General features: G+C 31.3%; 2 protein-coding genes and 1 pseudogene across 6 annotated transcripts; all 3 read right to left on the bottom strand.

Moving 5' to 3' along the window:
• Positions 1 to 4,340: 4,340 nt before the first annotated feature.
• Positions 4,341 to 7,980, bottom strand: LOC105155433 (WAT1-related protein At1g43650). 4 transcript variants are annotated; one of them, XM_011071308.3, is made up of 7 exons: positions 7,743 to 7,965; positions 7,593 to 7,658; positions 6,988 to 7,104; positions 5,352 to 5,577; positions 4,996 to 5,154; positions 4,737 to 4,888; positions 4,341 to 4,650 (listed from the first exon to the last, which is right to left on the bottom strand). In XM_011071308.3, exons 1-7 carry the CDS (start codon positions 7,961 to 7,963, stop codon positions 4,470 to 4,472), a joined length of 1,122 nt encoding a protein of 373 aa, XP_011069610.2. In that variant the 5' UTR covers positions 7,964 to 7,965; the 3' UTR covers positions 4,341 to 4,469. The 4 variants fall into 4 exon arrangements, with proteins under 4 accessions (XP_011069610.2, XP_088733449.1, XP_020554443.1 ...); XM_088877323.1 differs by having other exon boundaries at positions 6,988 to 7,118; positions 7,743 to 7,962; XM_020698789.2 differs by having other exon boundaries at positions 4,500 to 4,650; positions 4,992 to 5,154; positions 7,743 to 7,980.
• A 3,962-nt stretch (positions 7,981 to 11,942) lies between these two features.
• Positions 11,943 to 15,036, bottom strand: LOC105179611 (WAT1-related protein At1g43650). Its single transcript, XM_011103258.3, has 7 exons — positions 14,714 to 15,036; positions 14,540 to 14,602; positions 13,741 to 13,857; positions 13,429 to 13,657; positions 12,901 to 13,059; positions 12,464 to 12,615; positions 11,943 to 12,381 (listed from the first exon to the last, which is right to left on the bottom strand). The coding sequence occupies exons 1-7, from the start codon at positions 14,896 to 14,898 to the stop codon at positions 12,210 to 12,212; spliced, it is 1,077 nt and encodes a 358-aa protein (XP_011101560.1). The 5' UTR covers positions 14,899 to 15,036; the 3' UTR covers positions 11,943 to 12,209.
• A 269-nt stretch (positions 15,037 to 15,305) lies between these two features.
• LOC105179619 (WAT1-related protein At1g43650-like) lies at positions 15,306 to 19,202 on the bottom strand (annotated as a pseudogene). Its single transcript, XR_016062884.1, has 6 exons — positions 18,908 to 19,202; positions 18,424 to 18,486; positions 18,224 to 18,340; positions 17,507 to 18,093; positions 16,395 to 16,566; positions 15,306 to 16,303 (listed from the first exon to the last, which is right to left on the bottom strand). The product of XR_016062884.1 is annotated as a WAT1-related protein At1g43650-like (transcript).
• Between the last annotated feature and the right edge of the window lie 2,200 nt (positions 19,203 to 21,402).

The raw sequence follows: 21,402 nt of genomic DNA, 5'->3' as shown, positions 1-21,402 counted from the left end.
AGGTTTATAAGAATAATATATGTAATTTTATAAAATTTGGAGGAATATTTGCTATTTGACTAAATTTGGGAGCTACAGATCAAAAAATTCTTACTCAAATTAAATTTAATTAAATCGAAGCAATCACATGACAAATGTAATAAATTTATTATATAAATAATTATTTTTTTAAATTATACGTCAATTACACAAAATAATATATTACATCTATTATATAACTTATTCAAATTCAATTTGATTACTTTTTTCCTACAAATAGCTAATTTCATAAACTCATTTGCCCAATTGCACCCTCGTAAACTCATTTATCCAATTAGATCATTACAGTTGGAAGCTCAATATTTTATTTATTTATTTCCTTGTGTATTCTTAAAGATTAATAATTTTTCATTAAGGTTTCAATTTGACGTGGGAAAAACAAGTAATTATCCAATATATATATATATATATATATATATATTCTAGATATTCAAAATATCAAAATATATCGAGATTTGGATAAAGCTACACAAGTCTTAATTGACTCATCCTAAACTTTAAACAGACTCAGAACACAAAACTTGAATTATAGAATGATGAACAAGTATCAACAAACGAGTGAGAAACGAACAATTCGTGTTATCTGGCAAACTTTTACATATTCAATGTAAATGTCAAACAAAATACGTGTTTAATATATCACAACAGTGGTGGATCTCTGTAATACTGAGTCTTATCTTCAGTTTAAGATTATGCTCCAAATAACTCGAATAATTACATAATAAAAAACGATCATTGTGATAACCCCATCCCACATCGATTAAGAACTAGAAACAAGTCTCATACAAACCTTGATAAAAAAAAAATTCAAATACACCAATTGAATATTTTTCTACGATGGGTTATTTATTGTCATATTTCATGATTCACTTGGTGGGTCTGATGGCAATTCTCACGTCCAACGAGTTTGCTGGTCTGGGCTATTAATTACACAAAAAATTGTCTTAATTTTTAAGGTGAAAAAAGAATTGGTAAGTCAACGGCGGAAGAATCTAAAATTTTGAGTTTGTGAAAGGGCATTTCCAGGCAGGGTCTAGGGATGCCATGTCTCAGCACAGGCCTTTCACATAAGTCAATGGATGATTTAGCAAAGAGGCATGCATGTTCCACTCCTCCATCTGTCTCATCCAAATAAATTGTCCACTGCTCAATATTACATGAGTTGACATTTTATTTGTGAACCATTTCTACCATGCCTTCACAATATAATATATGTACATATATTTTTTATTCAAGGATCAAAATTCTGTCCATTTTGATTTTTCTTATGAGATAAAATTAGAGAAAAGTTCAAACTTTTATCCTCGCACGCAATGTTATTTTGGCCTAGTAGTGAAAATTGAGGTTCATGACCAAATTTCAGGTCATGGGTTCGAACTCCATCAAATATATAGGTATTTATTTTATTTTATGTGAGTTAGTGTCATTTATTTATTATTTTTAATTATATTGACGTATTGATTGAATTAATATGCTGCTCAATTTGTCGAAATGTTGATATAATCATGCAATTACCACTTTTTTTTTTTTAAAAAAAAAAACTACTATTATTGTGGATTGCCAACTATTGTAACAATAGATGAATTATAATTATAAAACATCAATTTTAATAATTAAATTAGGGCGATGGAGATTGGAATCACGTGAAGAATCATCAATACAGGCAATTATACATATTAGAAAAGGTCTAATCAAACCCTATTTCTTTTTTGGTAATCCGTATAAGAGTAGTAAAAATAAATATGTAAACTATTATAGTAATTATTATTATTGAAATGATTTTATTTTATTTTTATGTATCCCCCTAAATCTATGGACACACGCAATAATCGATCCTCAATCACATTTTCAGAAAAAAAAAAAAAAACTATAAAAAATCTTGGATGGGTTTTTCTCAAAATTGAATTTTATTTCACCAGAGTAGAAAAATTACAATACATATCGAATAATTCATTTCTTTTAAAATTCTTCATACACATCAAGAGCCAATTCTCATGTTATACTGTGAAGTAAGAAGACACAAACCAAACGTTAAAAAGAAAAAGAAGCAGAAGCAGCCTGCAACCACAAAAAAATCAATTATTCCCTGCAACATAAATTATTACAATTTCAAATTATAACAAATCAATACTATCTATCATAATCAGATAAAATCGATCCAAAATTATAAATTTTAACCACAACTAATTAACATTCACTATGGTTTTAACTACAGCCAAATTATTTGACACAATTTTTTGCTGCAACAAATGTTTTGCCCTCAATTACAAAAACAACGACAATCGTCATTGCGGCAATCATAATTAATTAGTATCAACCATAATTTTTTACTTTTAATTATAATAATGAACTATAATGAAAAATCATATATGTTTTTTAGTTCCGCAAGCAATGCCGGGAGGGGGGGGGGCGTTAGGCAAACTAGTTTAATCCAAATGAAAACTATATAAATTATTACCAATTCCTTTGAGTAAAAGGATGTACATATCTAACTCACCTAATGATAGCAACTTCCATTAGTATTTGCATCAACACGTAGACATATATTTGTTCTTTTGATGTATTTAATTATGTTATTACAATGTGTGTAGTTTTAGTCGTATTGATATGGGTAAAGGGAACATATGCAATAAAGGCAGAATTGTTGTCCCGTACTTTGTGTTATTGATTGGTGAAGATGGAGTTTAGGTACTGAACTGATTTATTAATATATATATATATATATATATATAATAAAGATGAGTGGTTTGATTATTGAGGCAATCAAATTAAGATTCATATGTAGACATCTTTTTTGTTTTGGTCTGGGAGTGCATGTGCTGCATGTCATTTTGTGCTTTTATGCTTTGTGTTTGTCTGGTCTCTATGATTTTGAATTTTCAACATTTTAAATTACTTTTTCTCAATTAGAGTTGGTTTGTTCAACAAGTTCGAATTCCATAGATTGGATGTGTAAGTATTCATCTTATTTTATATAAGTCATTTACGGGACTCTGATCCACGATATCTTGATTATGAGGCCTCCACAATCAAGCAAGAATTTATTGACTATTGGGTGATATAATTTGAGATTTTTTATATATACGGATTCGACTAAATATCAATACTATTATCTAATTAACATAAATTTGAATTACTTGGAACAAAGAATTATGACGAGTTCGTAAATGACATAAAATGGATTTTAACAAATGACCCAGAAACTAAACAAAGAAAAAATTCACATAAACACTCAAAACAATGATCATATATTTGAGTCATTATCCTGCAAACATGGCAACAATTTTACAATACACATTAGATTTCTTGTTAGGTAAGCTAAATAGATATGGAAAATCCATTGAAAGAATAACAAAATGATATGATAATCAGGTTATGAGATCACAACCTACCTCGACTCTATTGTTTTATAGATAAATAAATAAATAAAGTTTGACTTACAATTAGGCAGAATTCTTGATTTAGAAATTTTGGTTAGGTTGAAAATGCACATTTCATTTATTTGATCATGTTTTCTTAACAACAATAACATTAAATTTTTATTTATGGTTAGAGTCGCTGGCAACAAATTCAAGAATTAGTTAGAAGATCATAACCGCCCGAGGCATTTATCAAATTTTATCAATCATCCACTCATTTTCTCTCACTATATCCCCTCTAATAAAGTAAATCAATCCAAGACCTATCTTGCTAACGAGATATATTCAAAGGAAAAAAGAAGAGGGACAATGCACTCTCTCCTATCCTGTTATTGCTCTTCATTTCAATAAATACTCTTTCATATCAGGTAAACAAAAATGAGAATACACATCTATGCAAGCACACAAAAATGTTACAAAGGACATAAATAGACCACAAAGATACACAATACCGGTAATGAGCATAAAATATTGCGAAACTGTGGTAACATCCTGCACGGAAAAAAAGATTGTGTAGATAGAAATGAAGACTTATAAATTGAAGGAGAATGGCAAATGTAACAAGATAAAAATGGCATTCGTTGGTGCAGAAGATAAAAGCAACACCTCACTTCTTCTATGTTCAAAATGGAAGTAAAACATGTTCTACCGTGATCCCCCTCCACACACCCACACACACACACACACACCCCGCACACGCACACACACACACACACACACAATATAGTTGATAATTTCATACATTCATCCATCCAAGGATTACACAATTTCATTAAATATCAGAGGAATATTTATAATTTTTTAAATAACGAAGAGGTATTCATAATTATACCCAATATTAAAAAAGATTATAATTTACCCTTAATTTAAGGAGATAAGAGATGTAGAAATTTTGTTCTGAAGGTCATAGAGCTAGTATTTTTATTGCAAAAATACATATGTTTAAGTTTGTTATATTCCTAAGGGACAATTTCCTTGACCACTATTAACAGTTTTGGGAAGTGCACATAACTAACTCTTGGAATCTTTTTGTATCTCGTCATCTGCTGATATTGATGTAGTGATGATGCCTTCAAATTGGGCTTCCTGCACTGAATGATCCAATTGTTGTTGGGCTCCACTTTGGGCTTCTCGATTTCTACCCCAGAGGAAACTGTACAGCCCAACAACAAGTAACCCACTACCTAAAACACTGCACCCCATGAAAATACAAAGTTGATATTAAGAAAAGAAATGGAGAATGAATAGAGATTGACACAAGTCATTGAATATTGTAACCTTCCCCAGTGGAGAGTTTCTTTGAGAAAAAGAGTTGACAACACTGCTGCTAAAATAAGCGCTAATGGCCCAAAGATTACAGTGAAGACAGGACCCTTCTTCTCTATAACCCAAGCTTGTAACCAGTAACTTATTCCTGTCACCATAATACCCTGCCAATTTTCGACCACTTCATTAATAATTATGTATCTCATGACTCCAGATATTAACTACATTAATTTGTGTAAACATAAGATGAAGTAAATTGAAACGTACGTACACAATAGGCTACGGATAAGAGTTGGATGTTCCAGGCAAGCTTCCAGGAGGTTAGGTTCCTCTCCATGGCTGCACCATATATTGTTGTTGTCAGCAAACTGAAGCTGCACTGCAAAATCATGAGGCGCAATTTTCCCGGATATTGTTTCAGAAGTGGATCCTGTCAAACATAAAATGCCACCCCATAAATTACAGGACTAAAATTGCATTTTATTTTAATAGCTTGGACTCTTAAATCAGATAATCATCCACAATATTTAGCATGTGCTACGTGATGTGGAACAAACACGTATCGACATTATAACTGGTGCCGCAACTTAAACTATGGTTACAAATAGGAAATTTAAGGGAAAAAACCTGCAAGGTTAGCCAAACGGAGTAAGCGAGTTGGGCAGCAATGCAGAGAAAAGAGCCCTTAATCCATTCTTGTTTTGTATGAGTCCTTTCATGGGTTTCATTCATGGAAGCTGAAAAGAGAGGAGGGCCCTTGTAAAAAGTAAAGGCCATGGCTCCTGAGATACCAACAATGGTACCCAACACCTTAGCTACTCCATGCCATTCAGTTATGGATAGGCTCTCAATTCTGTAAGAAATTCATAAAAAGTAATTTTGTGAATAATTCAAATTTTAAAGGGTTAATTACGTTTAGACATCGTTGAGAAATGCAAAATTAAACTTTTTCCGAAAATCTTTTTGAAATTACACTTACACTTCCTCCAAAAATTCTCAAGTTACACTTGGCTCTATTTCATTAGACAGTTTTGGACAAAAAATACTGATGTTAGCTAAAAGAATTATATAAATTTTTAATTTTGCCCCTTATTTAATATCTCCAAATAAATTTTTGTATTTATAAAGTGATAAATCTCATATATATATATATGGAGTGATATAACATTTTTACATTTTTTTCCCTTATAAGTACATACGTATTATATGAGAATGTTAAATGAGGGGTAAATTAAGATTTTATGTAACTTTTTCACTAACATTAGTATTTTTTGTTTAAATCCTAACAAAAACAAATCAGGTGCGTACAATGAATTTTCGGAGGGGCGTATGTGTAATTTTTAGAACTTTTTTTTAAAAAAATTAATTTCGTATTTTTTTATGAGGGTTAAGTATAATTAACCCAATTTTAAAATATAAAAATGAGTAATTCATAAAAATTTAATGTCATAATAGTTAATAATAAAAAAGTAATATTAGATATAAACAAAAATCCTAATGTTACTAGTTTACTAACTTATGTAATAAATATATTTATTTTTTAGATATAAATAAACAATTAACTGATCAATCTTTCGGATAAAGATAGAATTATATAATAAACATATCTAAGATTAAATTTTTTAAAAACTGCATATATAAGTTCTTATATGGGAAAATAAAATGCAAAGAGGTCATTCAAATATTGGCTTAAATAGAATTTTTGTCCGATAACTTAAGTTATTTGGCATTTTTGTCTTTTAATTTTTTAGGATATTATTTTAATTTTGTATCTTTTTAATTTTTTTTATTTTAGTCCTTTTCTCATTGGAGTTCACCTTTTTTTCCAGAAAAATGCATGTGCGTCGCACGTAATATTTTGAAATTAGATTTTTGTTCCTATTGGTCCATTTTACCAGTATTTTTTTACTTTAACTTTTTAGAGTAGTATTTTCGTACTACATCTTTTTAATTTTCACGATTTCGGTCCCTTTTTTTAGCTGGAGTTTACCCTTCTCGCAGGTTGAGGTGAGCTTCAGCAAACAAAAGGATTGAAGTTGCGAAAATAAAAAAATACATGACCAAAATATTACCATAGAAAGTTGAAGGACAAAAATATTAAATGATCTAAATTATGGGACAAAAGATGAATTTAATCCTCCAAGTATTTGTAGACATGATGCTTACTTAAATGGCTTTAGTATTTCTATTTTATCAATATATAATTAAATTATGTTCACAAAAACTAAGTTTCGATCAATAATAATAAAACTAGCATGTTTACCTTAAACAAACAGCCATGACAAAGACCAAAGCAGGAACTCCACTGACCATGGCTGAATTAAATGTCGCAGAAACATATTCCAGTCCGGCGAAGTTGAGATTGAAGCTCAACCCAAGCCTGCACTCATATAGCTACATAAATCATTTTATAAATTAAGCTCATTAGTCCCATCCAATTTCAAATTTCATGCAATTCCAAATAAACTTTCTCAATTTTGAAAAGAAAATTATATATATCAAATACCTCTACATATAAATTTTAACTAAAAATAATATATAATATTAGTAAGAAGATATCAAGTAATAATTTTAAAGTTATCAACACACACACATATATATATATAAAGAGTGATAATAGTTTTAATCTTATTACTATACAATGTAATTTCATAATAAAAAGTTAAAAAAATTGAAGAAAAAATGCGTGAATTACACAAACTCGCGTGAAGGGTGTAATTACTCTATTTTTCTTTTCATAAGGGGATAATTTGCTATTTTTTTTTTTCAAAGTGAGTAATTTGGTCATTTCGTATAACACACGGATAATTTGCATTTGACCCTATATACATACATATATATATATGTATATATATATTAAAATTGTACCCAAAGGAAGAAATGAGGAAAATCTTGGAGAGTGCAGTCCATGTAAGAGGAGGAAGTCCCTCCTTGCTGCAGAATGCAGATCAAACATATGTGACATGTAAGAAGAAAGAAATGAGTGAGAATTGAGATGAGTAATTGAAAGGTAGGTACCTAGGGAAGAAGAGAGCGAAGGGGAGCAGTGCAAGAGTGGCGAATGCTTGCCGATAGACGACAAACACACAAGGCTTCATACCTGAAGACATGGCTGCCTTGGATAACAAATACATGCCCGCATAGCTACACTGTATTATTACCACTGCTATATAGGGCTTCTGTTTTTCCATACTTAGCGCTCTATATTCATCAAAATACCTACATCTCTTAACAACCATATCTATATATATCAGGATTTGTGTGACTGTACCTACACTGTTTCTAATTAAATCTTTTATTTCTTGCTACTTTTGATCTCTACTTAATTAAAGCTGCTACTGTTTGAATTTAAAATTGAAGTAATTAAATATGACGAGGAGTAACAATATTAATGTAGGCTCAAAGGCGCAATATGAAGGCAATGGAAAAGACCATTGCTTACTCATCATTGTTGCTTTACACTGCCAAACCAAAAAGACCAAGTTGTGGGACCAAAATTAGAAACAGATCCACTTATCATCGTTTTATGATAAAAGGACGAGTATAGTAAACACACCATCCCACGATCAACCTGCTCTTAGCAACTTTATTTATTGATTATATATTTTACGCTTTATATGCATACTATATATAAAAACGCTAGTTGTTAAAGTGACACTTATCTTATGGCTAGGTTGTTGGGTTGAGAGTGAGTTGGCAATAACGAATATAATGGATGTCGCATAAGCATTGTCCCACAACACAACTTTCTGGAATATAGGATTCTTACCATCTTTGGTATCCTTTTATTTAGTGAATCACATCCTCCTCTTCTAACACACTTTCTTGTATGCTTTATTTTTTAATATATTTAAATTTAAAGATTGAGCAAATATATAAATAATTCAAATTATGAATATATTTAAAATATTACTATTTAGTTACGTGCACATCATGTAGACGTCGGCTCAACAATTATTGAGGGGAAATTGAAAGATGAATACGTGACAATCCAATAAAAGGTTTTATAATATTTTCTAACTAAATGTAAAGACGTTGATGTCAGCTAAACGAATTATATGTAATGGTATTTTCTTTATCACAATATTTCAAAAATTTAATAATGACACTCGTTTTGTAAAGGTTGTCGGGATCAAAATTTAAGGACAGAAAGCTATGTATAGAGTTTTCCTTAAAAATAATCAGTGACATGTCATAGTGGTTTCTAGATTATAATAAATAGAGATAATTACATTACTTCTTTTTTCTGAGATTCGGTGTAATTATACCTAAATTCTATTTACTCCTGATTGATTTATTACTGATTTATTATTGGTTAAATAAATCTTTTAATAACCAAATCACCTTCATACATCCCCACGCATTAATGCATGTGAAGAGATATCTTCACCATTATAAGAGTTGTTTAGCCGAAAAAAAAAATATTTGACCCGCAATAAGTTAATCTAGAAATTCTTGGTATGCACTTTATATAGTAGCAATTTATGTTATTTATATTTATTTCATAATTTTGCAAATTTTTTAGAGCTTCTTATCCTATCATGCATTTTGTTGATATCGCCTGATAATATTTTTTTATATATCATGTATGATGCGGAACAACATCTAGTAATGTTATTGTCAGTACTGCAACTTAAAACTATAATTATAATTGATGTATATTGGTAAAAATTATTAATCTGCAAGGATAAAAAAATAATTTAACATATATGAGGCACATATTAAACAAATGCAACCCACCACACCATATAACTTCCAACATTACTATAAATACCAAATATATTAATTTTTTAAGGCAACCACCATTCATTGATAGTGGCTATTTTTTCTTGCAAAAGGACCTCATTCGGAAATCATGTTTCGCCAAGTGTATAATTGTACGGTAGGTAAAATTCTCAATTTTTATCCCTTCGTAAAAATCTTGACCACATCAATAATTAAGAAATTTAAGGAAAAAAAAACCTGCAAAGTTAGCCATATGACGGCAGCAAGGGCGAGAAAAGAGCCCTTGTAGGGAATGGTGGGTTTATTTTTGGAAGCTGAAAACAGAGGAGGGCCCTTGTAGAAAGTAAAGGCTATAGCTCCCCAGAGACCATGAATGGCGCCCAACACCTTCGCCACTCCATGCCATTGTGTTATGGCTAGGCTCTCAATCCTGTATATACATATATAGTAAGGGTTAAGAGTAATTCAACCCAAGCTAGATCCCCCTTATAAAATAATATCAATAGCCGTCCCTCTGTTTTTTAATATAAAGCAAAAAACACACATCATTTGATTTGTGCTTTACACGTCCCATTTTTGGTATTTTTTTATTTTTTTAATTATAAAATAATATTTATATTCTTATTTAAATATTGTTAATTAAGATCTTGATTAATATAGATTGATGGTTCAGATGTCATCAATAACGATTCATATTTGACCATTTGAAGTTTTATTTATATAAAAAAAATATTTAATACAAAATTAATCACCATCATCGTCCTCTTCAACCCCCCATCCGACACCATCTCCCCACTTGTTCCTCCTTTCCATGTTTATTAGTTTTTTTTTTTTTTTTCCAGAGGAGAGTTTGTAAAATTCTCAAAGTCAAGATAGCAGATGTCATCTCCATTGTAGATAATTTTGGAGAAGAATATAAAAACTTTCATGAAAATCTCAAAAAGGAATGAATATCCGGGCCTATATATACAAACTCTAAGGAGGGCATCCGCTAACTAACTTTATCTACAAGTAATCGAAAAAATAACAAACTGTGCAACAACCTAACTAACCAACTGTACAACAAAAAATATTAAGTACAGAACAAGTGAATGGAGGTCGTTGGCGACCTCCTAGACAGCGATCCCAGCGATCCACAATACAACGACCGGAGCAAACCTCTACGCTCGGGTGCTGAAGCGAGCTCGTTTGAGGAGGGCGACCTCACTCTGTTCACAATTTTCGCATCAGAGGGAGGGCGCTTGGAGTTTTTCCAATATAGAAATTGTGTTCACTAGAACTAATTTTGAATCATAATAATAAAAAGAAGCATGTATGTAATATTATTTATTACCTTAAACAAACTACCATGACAAAGACCAAAACAGGAAGTATATTGAATAGGACAGAACCAAATGTTAGAGAAATATAGTCCAGTCCACCCAAGAATAGGTTGAAGCTCAAGTCAAGCCTGCACTCATATTTAACTACAAATAAATTTCTCAATTTTGAGTACTAAAGAAGGTGAAACGTTTACTCTGTAAATGATTTTGGGATTAAATGCATTTTTGACCTCGTAACTTATGTTACGTGGCGTTTTCGTCCTCGAACAAAAATGCATGAGAAATGGACTGAAACATCAAACACTATAAATTATTGAATAAAAATACATTTAAATCAAAGATTTTGCATAAATAAATTTTGTTAGTACTAAAATTTCTGAAAAGAAGAAACAAAACGTACCCAAACGAAGAAATAAAGAAAATCTAGCAGAGTGCAGTCCATGTAGGAGGAGTGATAACGGTCGGATTATTGAAAAGACAAGATGACCCTTTGCTAAGGGTAAAAAAGTAATTCGGGAAGAAATACGCTAGATCAAGCTTGGAAAGGAATGAAATCACGTGGGAGCGTTAATGGTTCGAGTTAAGGGGTTAATCTGCCATCTTATCAGCAGGCATGAATCTGCCCTGATACTCGACTTATAGGAGGAAGGTTAATCCGTGATACCCGCACTTACCATAGGTGATCGATGCCCACTTATAAATATTAGCTCTACATAATAAACAGGTAATGTGCAAATCGAGCCAGTTTGAGATTTATTACTTGATATTTAAACAATCACTTTGAGATTCTAACTTGGGCGTCGGAGTGTTTTCGTCGAGGACGACCCCGACTGTCCTAACCATTCTTGTTCCAGTTGACAGATCCTATCGAAGAAGCATGTGAGATCGAACATCTGGACGACCGACATAATTTCTTTCGATCACCATTTTCAAGCAGGATCAAGGAGGAACCCCCTTTCTGCAAATCAAACATATGTATATGTATAACAAATGCAAGCCTGCATTGCTGCACTGTAATATTACCACTGCCATATAGGGTTTCTGTTTCTCCATACTTAGCTCTATATTCATCAAAACACCTACATCTCTTAACAAGCATATATATCTATATAAATCAGGGTTATGTGTGCGTACGTCGACTGCTTCTGAATACTTTTTGCCGCTGTCCGAATTTAAAACAATTGACGTTAACATAATATGGTAAGGCAGTTTGGTTAATGAGAGCGACATTGCAAGCTCAGAGCCGCTATGGAGATGGTGGAAAAGTTGCTGCTTTACAATGCAGGAAAAGATAAAGATCACCAACCCAACTCTCTATCTCTCTGTCTCTTTCTATTTTTACCAACATAAATCGACAGTTTTGGTGGGCTCCGTACAAGCGAAAATTATAGCAAAAACCCCTAAAGTAGAAATGATTAAAAAGTAGAGAATGGTTAATTTAGGGAATGATTTTGGGCTGCTCTTCATCCGGTGATATTGATGTGATGCCTTCAAAATGGGCTTCCTCCAATGAATGATTCAATTGTTGTCGGGCACTGTTTTGGGCCTCTCGATTTCTACCCCAAAGAAAACTATACAGCCCAGCAATAAGTAGTCCCCCTCCCAAAACGCTGCACCACGTGAAAATAGATTAAGACAGAAAATGGAGAAACAAAGAGGTTGACATAAGTAACTGAACATTGATGTACTAACCTTCCCCAGTGGAGAGTTTCGTTGAGGAAAAGAGCTGAGAATATTGCTGCTAAAATAAGCGCCAATGGCCCAAAAATAGCACTGAAAACAGGGCCTTTCTGCTCGATAACCCAAGCTTGCAACCAGTAAGTTATCCCTGTCACAATGACACCCTGCAACAATCCATGTGCTCCACATTTAAAAAATAATTTTACAAATGTTTCAAGATAAATGTCTCTAGGGGTATAGTGGTCATTTATCAATAATTGAAGACCTGTAATATTTTCTACATCCCGTATAATTCTCATTTCAATCGGGCTCAATATTTTATTTTCGAGATATTAAATTCAAAATTCATTTAGAGCATGTGCGAATGAGTTCGTATGAGGTAAAAAAAAAAAAAAAATCAAATATGAGCAATGTAAGTAAAACTAAATTAATAATTAAACTAAACGTACACAATAGAGTATGGATAAGAGTTGGATGTTCCAGGCAAGCTTCCAGGAGGTTAGGTTACTCTCCATGGCTGCGCCATAAATTGTTGCCGTCAGGCTACTGAAGCCACACTGTAGAATCATGAGCCGCAATTTGTCTGGATACTGCTTCATAAGTGGAGCCTGTGAAACATATTTTTATCCAGCGAAATAAGTCAACCATTATTTGTTGAAAATTGTAACATCCACAAATTTTTAAAATATAATTGTAGGTTTAATTAGTAAATATTTATAAATTTAGTCAATTATGAAATAAATTATAGATTTTAAATTTTGTTTATATTAAAATTTGAACGAAATAAATTGAAACTTTTAAAATATCTGGGTACAAATTATATATAAAAACAAAAAGAGTGGCGTAATAAAAAATTTTTGAAAAAATATACGTATATAGAATATGGATGTCCCCACCCTCAATTAGAACACTAAAGACTGTCTTTAGCGTGCAAGTGATTGATGGGTGATAATTAGAAATTTAAGAAAAAACAAAACCTGCATGGTTAGCCACAAGGAGTAGAAGATTTGGGCAACAATGGCGAGAAGAGAACCCTTGATCCATTCTTGTTTTGTATGGAAAGAATGGCTGTTTCCATGAGTTGTTGAACTTGAAAATAGAGGAGGGCCCTTGTAAAAAGTGAAGGCCATGGCTCCTGAGAGACCGACAATGGTGCCCAGTACCTTAGCCATTCCATGCCATTGAGTTATGGCAAGGCTTTCAATCCTAGACAAATATTACAGTGATTGTTCATTAAAATTTGATTTCAATTTTCCACCAAACAATAGAGAAATAGTTTTATTAATTACCTCATACAAACAGCCATGATAAAGACCAAAGCAGGAACTATACTCAATATGGCTGTACCAAATGTTGCAGAGATGTACTCCAATCCAGCTAAATTTAGATTCAAGCTCAAAGCAAGCCTACATTCATATACATACCCAAGCTTATTAGCTACATATTGTTTTGGATTTTTCTTTTTCTTTTTCTTTTTTCAAGTTTATTCAATTACATATGTATCTATATAGTACCTCAATACGTAGATTTAGCGGTGTCGTAAAATTTATATTTTAATACTGAGAGAATCTACTTGTGATTACGAAGGTTCTATTTAGTTAAGTTTATCTAAAATATATAAGGGTTTAAATGCATTTTTGGTCTCGTAAGTTAGGCAATTTGGTGTTTTCGTCCTTTAGCTTCCGAGGGTAGCACTTTGATCTTGTATTTTTAAAATTTCTTGATTTTAGATTTTAGTCCACCAGAATTCACTATTTTTGTCAGAAAAATGCACAAGCCTTTCACGTGATATTTTAAAATTTGGGACTTTTGTTCTAATTGCTCATTCCTATCAGAATTTTTGTTTTTTAACTTTATAGGATAACATTTTAATTTTATATATGTATCTTTTTTTTTTTTTTTCATGCAAGCTTATAAACTCCTAAACTAAATCTTATTTCAAGATTTCATAAGCCCATCTTCACAAAATTTTACCCAACACCTTTGAACATCTTATATGCCCCTCACATATAATTCTTTTGCGAGACAGATTTGATTCGTTTCCATTTAACAAATTAGTCAAATTCAATTAAAAGAAAACATACGTACCCGTAGGAAGAAATAAAGAAAATCTTGAAAAGTCCGGTCCATGTAAGAGGAGGACCTCTCTTGCTGCACATGATCAAATCATTGAGAAACCACAACAATTCCACAGTCATATATATATATATATACATAAATGATAAACCCTACAACTATATATACTCAACAATTGACAAGTACCTACGGAAGAAGAACACAAAGGGCAGCAGTGCAAGAGTGGCGAATGCTTGTCGGTACGCGACAAACACAGAAGGCTTCAGACCTGAAGACATAGCTGCCTTTGACAACAAAATCATGCCTGCATAGCTACACTGCATGATTACCACTGCAATATATGGCTTCTGCTTCTTCATGCCTACATTCATCTTCCACTACTTCCAAACAATACTTATGTGTGTGTGTGTGTCTGAATCACCTATAAGTAGTTGTTCACTCTTCTTCTGCTACTTTTTCTTGCTACAAAAGGACACTCATTGCCGTTAAAAATTGAACAGTATATGATGTTGATGATGATCAGTTCCCTGGTTTGGCTGCCGATCAATTGTTGGCGCACTATGGACATAATGGAAGTCCTACTTTTGGCCCACAAACCCATTAACATTATTACATATACCTACACATTTCATGGGATTTGGACCTATTAACATCAACTACATAAGTACTTTATATATTCTTCAGTACACACATACATTCTCTTGGGATTTTTTAATGTATATTTTGTACATATGATTGATACGATGTTTTTTTAATGCAGCGAATTAGATTCCCCTGCACTAACATAACTCATAATCTTTATATATATATATATATATATATATATATAAACCTAATTAAGAATAATTAACTATAATGTTTCAATGAATTAAGGAGAAAATACAACTAATTATATCTCTTAAATAATCTCTCTGGGAATAGATATCTTTGTGCGAACCTCCATTTACGATTTGCAATCTGAATTTCATTTTATGTATATTTGGAAAAATTCAGAGACACCCCGTATGATAATAGAAATATTCAAAAAACTCTCTATGAAAATTAAAGTTAAAAAACATTGCTCCGTACAAAATTTAATTAATTGCAATTATGATCCTATATATAACTATAGAAAGACTATTTTTATGTCTTTTTAAAATACGGATTGAAAACTGAATACTAACTAAAATAATTCCTACATTAAACTCAAATTCTTAGGAAAATTGTACAACTTACAACTCGCGACTGATAAAAAAATTTACGCTTTACTTCAATGGTTTTTCATGCTATATTAAATAGATCAAATCAAAGTGAATTACAATCATAAGTTATAAATTTTTCGTTGTGATTTTTCTTCAAAGAATTTTAAATTGCATTAGAGTTAGATATTTTTTTTAAAGAGAAAATAAAATTATTAACGATTGAAGTTTAGATAAGTTAGTTTGGAGGCAAATTGGAGGATTATTTGACGTTCATGGAGATAACAAAAAATTGCAGGTTAAAGATATGTCCCATCTCTTGCATTAATGTATTGAAATATATAAGAATAATTTGACCATAAAAAGATTTCTTAACCTGTCGTAAATTAGTATCCCAAAATAAAAATATGTCCTCTATCATTATTATGATGATAATTACCCCGCGTGAGTCTCTTTCTCCTGCACATGATTGGGTGAGTTCGACTTCGACGTAACGATGGATTCCAAATGGGCTTCCTCTTTGGGCCCATCCAATTTCTGTTGGGCCTCTCTGTACTTACCCCAAAAGAAAGCATAAAGCCCACCCACCAGCAATACACTGCACCCATCACAATCATCACCAAAAGACTAAAAAGGACAAATCAAATTCAAATATTACAATTTAGGCTAAGATTAAGAGACTGACTAACCGACCGACCGACCGACCGACCTTCCCCAATGAAGAGTTTCGTGCAAGAAAATAGCTGAGAAAATGGCTGTCATTATTAGAGGTAATGGGCTGAACATTGCCGGAAAAACCGGCCCTCTTTTCTCTATAACCCAAACTAGCAACGAGTAACTAATGCCCGTCACCACAACCCCCTGCAAATTTTGAATAAATTTAAAATAATTAATTCGACTCTAATTCAATTTTATTTTATTTAATATGAATTTGTTATAATAAATAACGATGCCTTCCGATTTCCCCTCAGTTCATGCTTCGGTCTTCCTATATATTTGCTAATATTTATAATTTAATTATACTAAAAATATAAAAGAAAGGACATTATTTGCTAATATTTTTATTTAATATTTATAATTTGATTATCCCTCCAAAATTATTTTAGTTGCCGCCTGTCCATGTAAGTCCAATACAAAGATAACAAAAGTTTGAGGGCCTTTATTCTTTTATATATGAAAGTTGATTAGGGGTAGGAATAAATTAAATCAAATGAAAATGAAAGAATATTATTTAATTAGAACTAATCGAATTATATATATAAATATATATATTTAAAAAAGAAATTATTTCACTGCTCTCCTCTTAAGTTCAGTATAATTACATATAAATGCTCTTAGTTTAAAAAATTATGTTTAGTGTTCTTAATATTTGTTTTTGTCTAACCAATAGATTCACTCGTTAGTCAATATTCAATGAATTTGCTTATATGAATGAAAAAAAAAATGAACGAAAATCTATATTTACTTCGATTGACTTATTATTAACTTATTGCAGGTCAAATAGAGAATCTCGTGTGAATATATTTAAGGATAGTTGGTCAGAAAAATAAAAACTTCATTAAATTATTTTGTCAATATCAGCAAATTATGTGAATTTTGACTAACAAAAAGATTTGTTTATTAGACAAAAAATAAATGTCGGGATACTATATGTAATTTTTCAAATTACTGAAAATGTACCTACTATTACACCAAATTTTGGAAAAATAGGGTAGAGTTATTCCTTAAAAGATTTACTTCCAAAAGCTTTCATCCCCACACACTTTGAAGTGGATTTGTACTGAGAGATGAAGAAACATACACAATAGACGATGGCCAAAAGATCAACATTCCAACCAAGCTTCCAAGATGCTATATTCCTCTCCACGATTGCACCATATTTGCTGTCGTGAGGCAGCAGAAGCTGCACTGTAGAGTCGTCAGCCGCAATCTCGCGGGGTAAATTTTCAGAATTGGATTCTGAAAACAAAATATTCATTCAGAAAATTATTGGTCAAGAACTACAACAGATGTTTCAATTTTAAAATGAAGCAATCTATATCCCTGCCTATTTTATTCATTAATAATATTACAGGATAATGAATTGCATTAAAACCCCCTTACATATGCAAAGTGTAATAAAAATTTAGAGGGATATGGAGGAGTGATTAGTAAAAAGAGAGCTGCATGATGAGCCATAAAGCCCAAGTCAAGTTGGAAGCAATCATGATGAGAGAGCCCTTGATCCATTCTTCTCTAGTGTGGGTCTTGGAAAAAGAGGCTGCAAGAGTGACTTCATTATAATGACTTGAATGTAGAGAAGTATAAACCATAGCCCCTGAAAGACCCATTGCCGTTCCAAACACTTTGGCCCATCCATGCCTCTCACTTTGAGCAACCTCTTCAATCCTAAAATTCCCCCAAATATATAAAGAAGAAATTATTATTATTATTATTATTATTATATATACAGTAATTGTTTACTGCGACTCTAGTTTCCGTTAAATCAAGCATTATAAGCCGGTCAATGATTATATACCTTAGAAGAACGGCGATGATGAAGACCAGAGCAGGAATGGTGTTGGTAATAGCCGTTGCAAAAGTCGCGGACACGTAGCTCAGTGTAATATACTGTAGATTCAGTGTCATGGTCAACCTGTACTCGTACAATCTCGTTTGAAGAACTTGAAAGAGAATATCTGCTGTCAAATGGAAAAGAAAACACAGTAACATACATACCCACAAGTTGAAACAATGAAAATCTTGCAGACCGAATTCCAGGTAAGAGGAGGAGACTTCTTCCTGTTCATTGAATTGAAAACCCAAACAAAAAAGGGAAAATAATAAATAAAACAAATAATATATTAATACATATTGATTTATCTTGTAGATACTTGATTGACAGTACACGTACTCTATTTTTTAAAAATTAAAGGGTATATGTCATTCATCCATACACTCAATAGACAGAGCACTAGATACAATATATTTTTAACTGATTGAAAATTCTAACTCGGGTAAGGTTTGTCAAATTTAAATCGATTATATAATAAATGTAATACATATGTTGTGTAATTAGTGTACAGTTGATGAAAAGTGCCTAATTATATAACAAGTGAATCATACTTGCAATGTAATTAGTTCGTTCGGATCAAACCTAATTTGCTGCAAGAATTTTCCTCAGTTTTGGGAATAAAAATACTGTTAATACAAATTCCAAAACCTTTCAAAGAAGTAAGCAAAGGGAGCCAAGGCAAGAGTGGCGATGGCCTGTCGGTAAACGACGAAAACGGAAGGTTTCATTCCAGAAGAAATAGCTGCTTTAGAGAGCAACAACATTGCTGCATAAATAAACTGTAATCAAAGGCATATGTTTGTTCATGCCCATTCTGCACCTCATCACTGATCCCTTCATTTTCCCAATCAATTCACGTTTTCTGTTTCCTGTCCTCTCTCTCTCGTATTGTAATTGAATGAACGTATATAAGCACCAAAGTTTTCAATTTATCAACAGCGAAAGTCGCCTGTTTGGTTTCTCCTGTTGTCCTAAAAAATACATGGATGTGAAAGGGTATATCTGAATGTTGTTTTCACCTAAATTGCAATTTACTCGTCTGTGATATGTATAACAAATTAGTCAGACTAGGCATTTTGCGTAGACTAAAATTAAGTGACCATTATGACTGTATAGTCTTTGGCCTGTAGTAAATTAATTGGGGCTAATACAAATTGCATTCGATATTCTTTTAGTATACTAACAAATTCAGTGAAATTTGAGGGATCTATTTATTAAATATAAATAAATTTCAAAAGAACTAAATATAATTTTTCAAATTACAAATCATTTATATATAACTAAACAAAACTTTAACCCGATGGCGATGCAATTACACCAAAAATAAATAAAATTGTTCTGTTGGAATACTGAAAAAGAAGAAGTAATTAAGGGAGATCATGATGACAATGAGTAGAGAACCCATCTTACCAGAAATGCTCATCACTTATCGCATAATCGTAAGAGCCACAAAATCATGCGCAAAGGCATCTGGATTGTTAGTGTCGGGATAGAATTAATGGAATTCCCTTCCCGTCTTCTCTCACAAGTAGCCCATGGGAAATTCTAACACATCAAACCCGATTTTCATTGAATTTGTATTTATCGTGTTATTAATATACAATTTAAGAAAAATAATTAATCACATAATAAATATAACACACTTATTTTATAATTGATTTGATTCGCCTAAACCTATAAAAAAATTTCGAAATCAATACTCATTTCATCCAACCCGACAATTCTTAAATGAGAAGCCAAGACTAATAAGAGTATATATACCTTTTTTCTATTTATTGGCAAACAACTTAGGTGGGCTTTTAGTTTTGAATTTTCTGAATAATCCTAAGAAAGAATATATTTTTATTCTGCATCAAATTATATAGTCAATTTAACTAAGATTTAAAGTTTAATTCGGAGGGAAATTCTTGATCATACTTAAACCAATTCAAAGAGAATAATTAATCATAAATAGTAAAAAAAGTGTGTAGATTGAAGCATTGTAGCATCTATTACAAAAATGCGGGAGTTGTTGATGTGCATGTAACTCCCTGTTTGGTACATATTCCATCAAAGACCATACACTCATAATTTTCCAATAACGTCCAATCAATCACTTCTCTTTCTTTGTACTGCGATGCTCCACTGTCCACTCATTTGCAAATACCCAATTGTGCACACTTGGGGGAATCTTTGTTAAAAAAATTAGCTCAAATTGAATTTAGAGGGTGTTTGGTTAATTTTTTTAAGCTTTTATTTCTTATAAAATGTTTCACAAGTTTATAAGATATTTAAAAAAAAATTAACTAAACACTCTATAAGATGTTTTAAGAGCTTATAAAATATTGAATTTTTTTTTTTAAAAATAAGTTTCTAAAGTGTTTGAATAAAATAGGATGTTAACGCTTATAAGATGTTATGAAGTTTGGCATATTGAGGTTTTTTATTGATAAGATGACTAAAATGGACATATATACCATTAATCAAATAAGTTGTTATTTCTTGATATTTTGCTTCAAAAATATTTAAAACGCTTTTATAAATAGTATGTATTAATTTATTTTTTTAAATAAAAATTTAATACATAATCTTTTTAAAATAAAAAAATGACGAATTTATTACCTAAACTTTTAAACAAAAATAATATATATGTACATTCATGCGAGCTAGTCGAATATTAATATAGATATATACTTATATTTTCTTTGTTAATGCAATGATGATTTCTAATCATATAATTAATAATGTCTTGAATTTATATTTTTAGTAAATATAATATCAATATCAATCTTATTTTATTTAATTATAATAATTTATTATTAAATAATTCATATTTTCTCCTTTCTGAATGTCCGAAAAATTAAATTCTAGAGAGAGAAAAAGGCATGTATTTTTGTTGTTGTTGTTGTGTGTGTGTGTGTGAGAGAGAGAGAGAGAGAGGAGACTGTGTGACAGGGTGATCGTACCAATAGGGATATTTTTATCTTATGACATATTAATTTTATATAATTTATAAGTTCTTATAAAAAAAGTTAGGAAAACTAATTTTTTTTTAAGAAAAACTTATAAGATTCAAAATATTTTATTTTGAGATCTTATAAGCTTTTTAAAAAAAAATTGTCATACACTTCATTAAAACTTATAAACTCTCTAACATCTTATAA

The sequence above is a fragment of the Sesamum indicum genome, linkage group LG2 (assembly GCF_026168435.1).
Source record: "Sesamum indicum cultivar Baizhima isolate 11 linkage group LG2, ASM2616843v1, whole genome shotgun sequence".
Lineage (NCBI taxonomy): Eukaryota > Viridiplantae > Streptophyta > Magnoliopsida > Lamiales > Pedaliaceae > Sesamum > Sesamum indicum.
Note: the sequence above shows the minus strand (reverse complement) of the source record. Positions and strands in the feature narration are given on the sequence as shown.

Coding starts and splice junctions, on each gene's coding strand:
- LOC105179611 (XM_011103258.3), bottom strand. CDS start 14,898: ATGAATGTAGGCATGAAGAAGCAGAAGCCATATATTGCAGTGGTAATC. Junction 13,658..13,740: donor ATCATGGCTGTTTGTATGAG/GTAATTAATAAA, acceptor ATATTTGTCTAG/GATTGAAAGCCTTGCCATAA. Junction 12,382..12,463: donor GAAACTCTCCACTGGGGAAG/GTTAGTACATCA, acceptor CACGTGGTGCAG/CGTTTTGGGAGGGGGACTAC.
- LOC105155433 (XM_011071308.3), bottom strand. CDS start 7,963: ATGGTTGTTAAGAGATGTAGGTATTTTGATGAATATAGAGCGCTAAGT. Junction 7,105..7,592: donor TTCCTCATTTCTTCCTTTGG/GTACAATTTTAA, acceptor ATATGAGTGCAG/GCTTGGGTTGAGCTTCAATC. Junction 5,155..5,351: donor CCGTTTGGCTAACCTTGCAG/GTTTTTTCCCTT, acceptor TATGTTTGACAG/GATCCACTTCTGAAACAATA.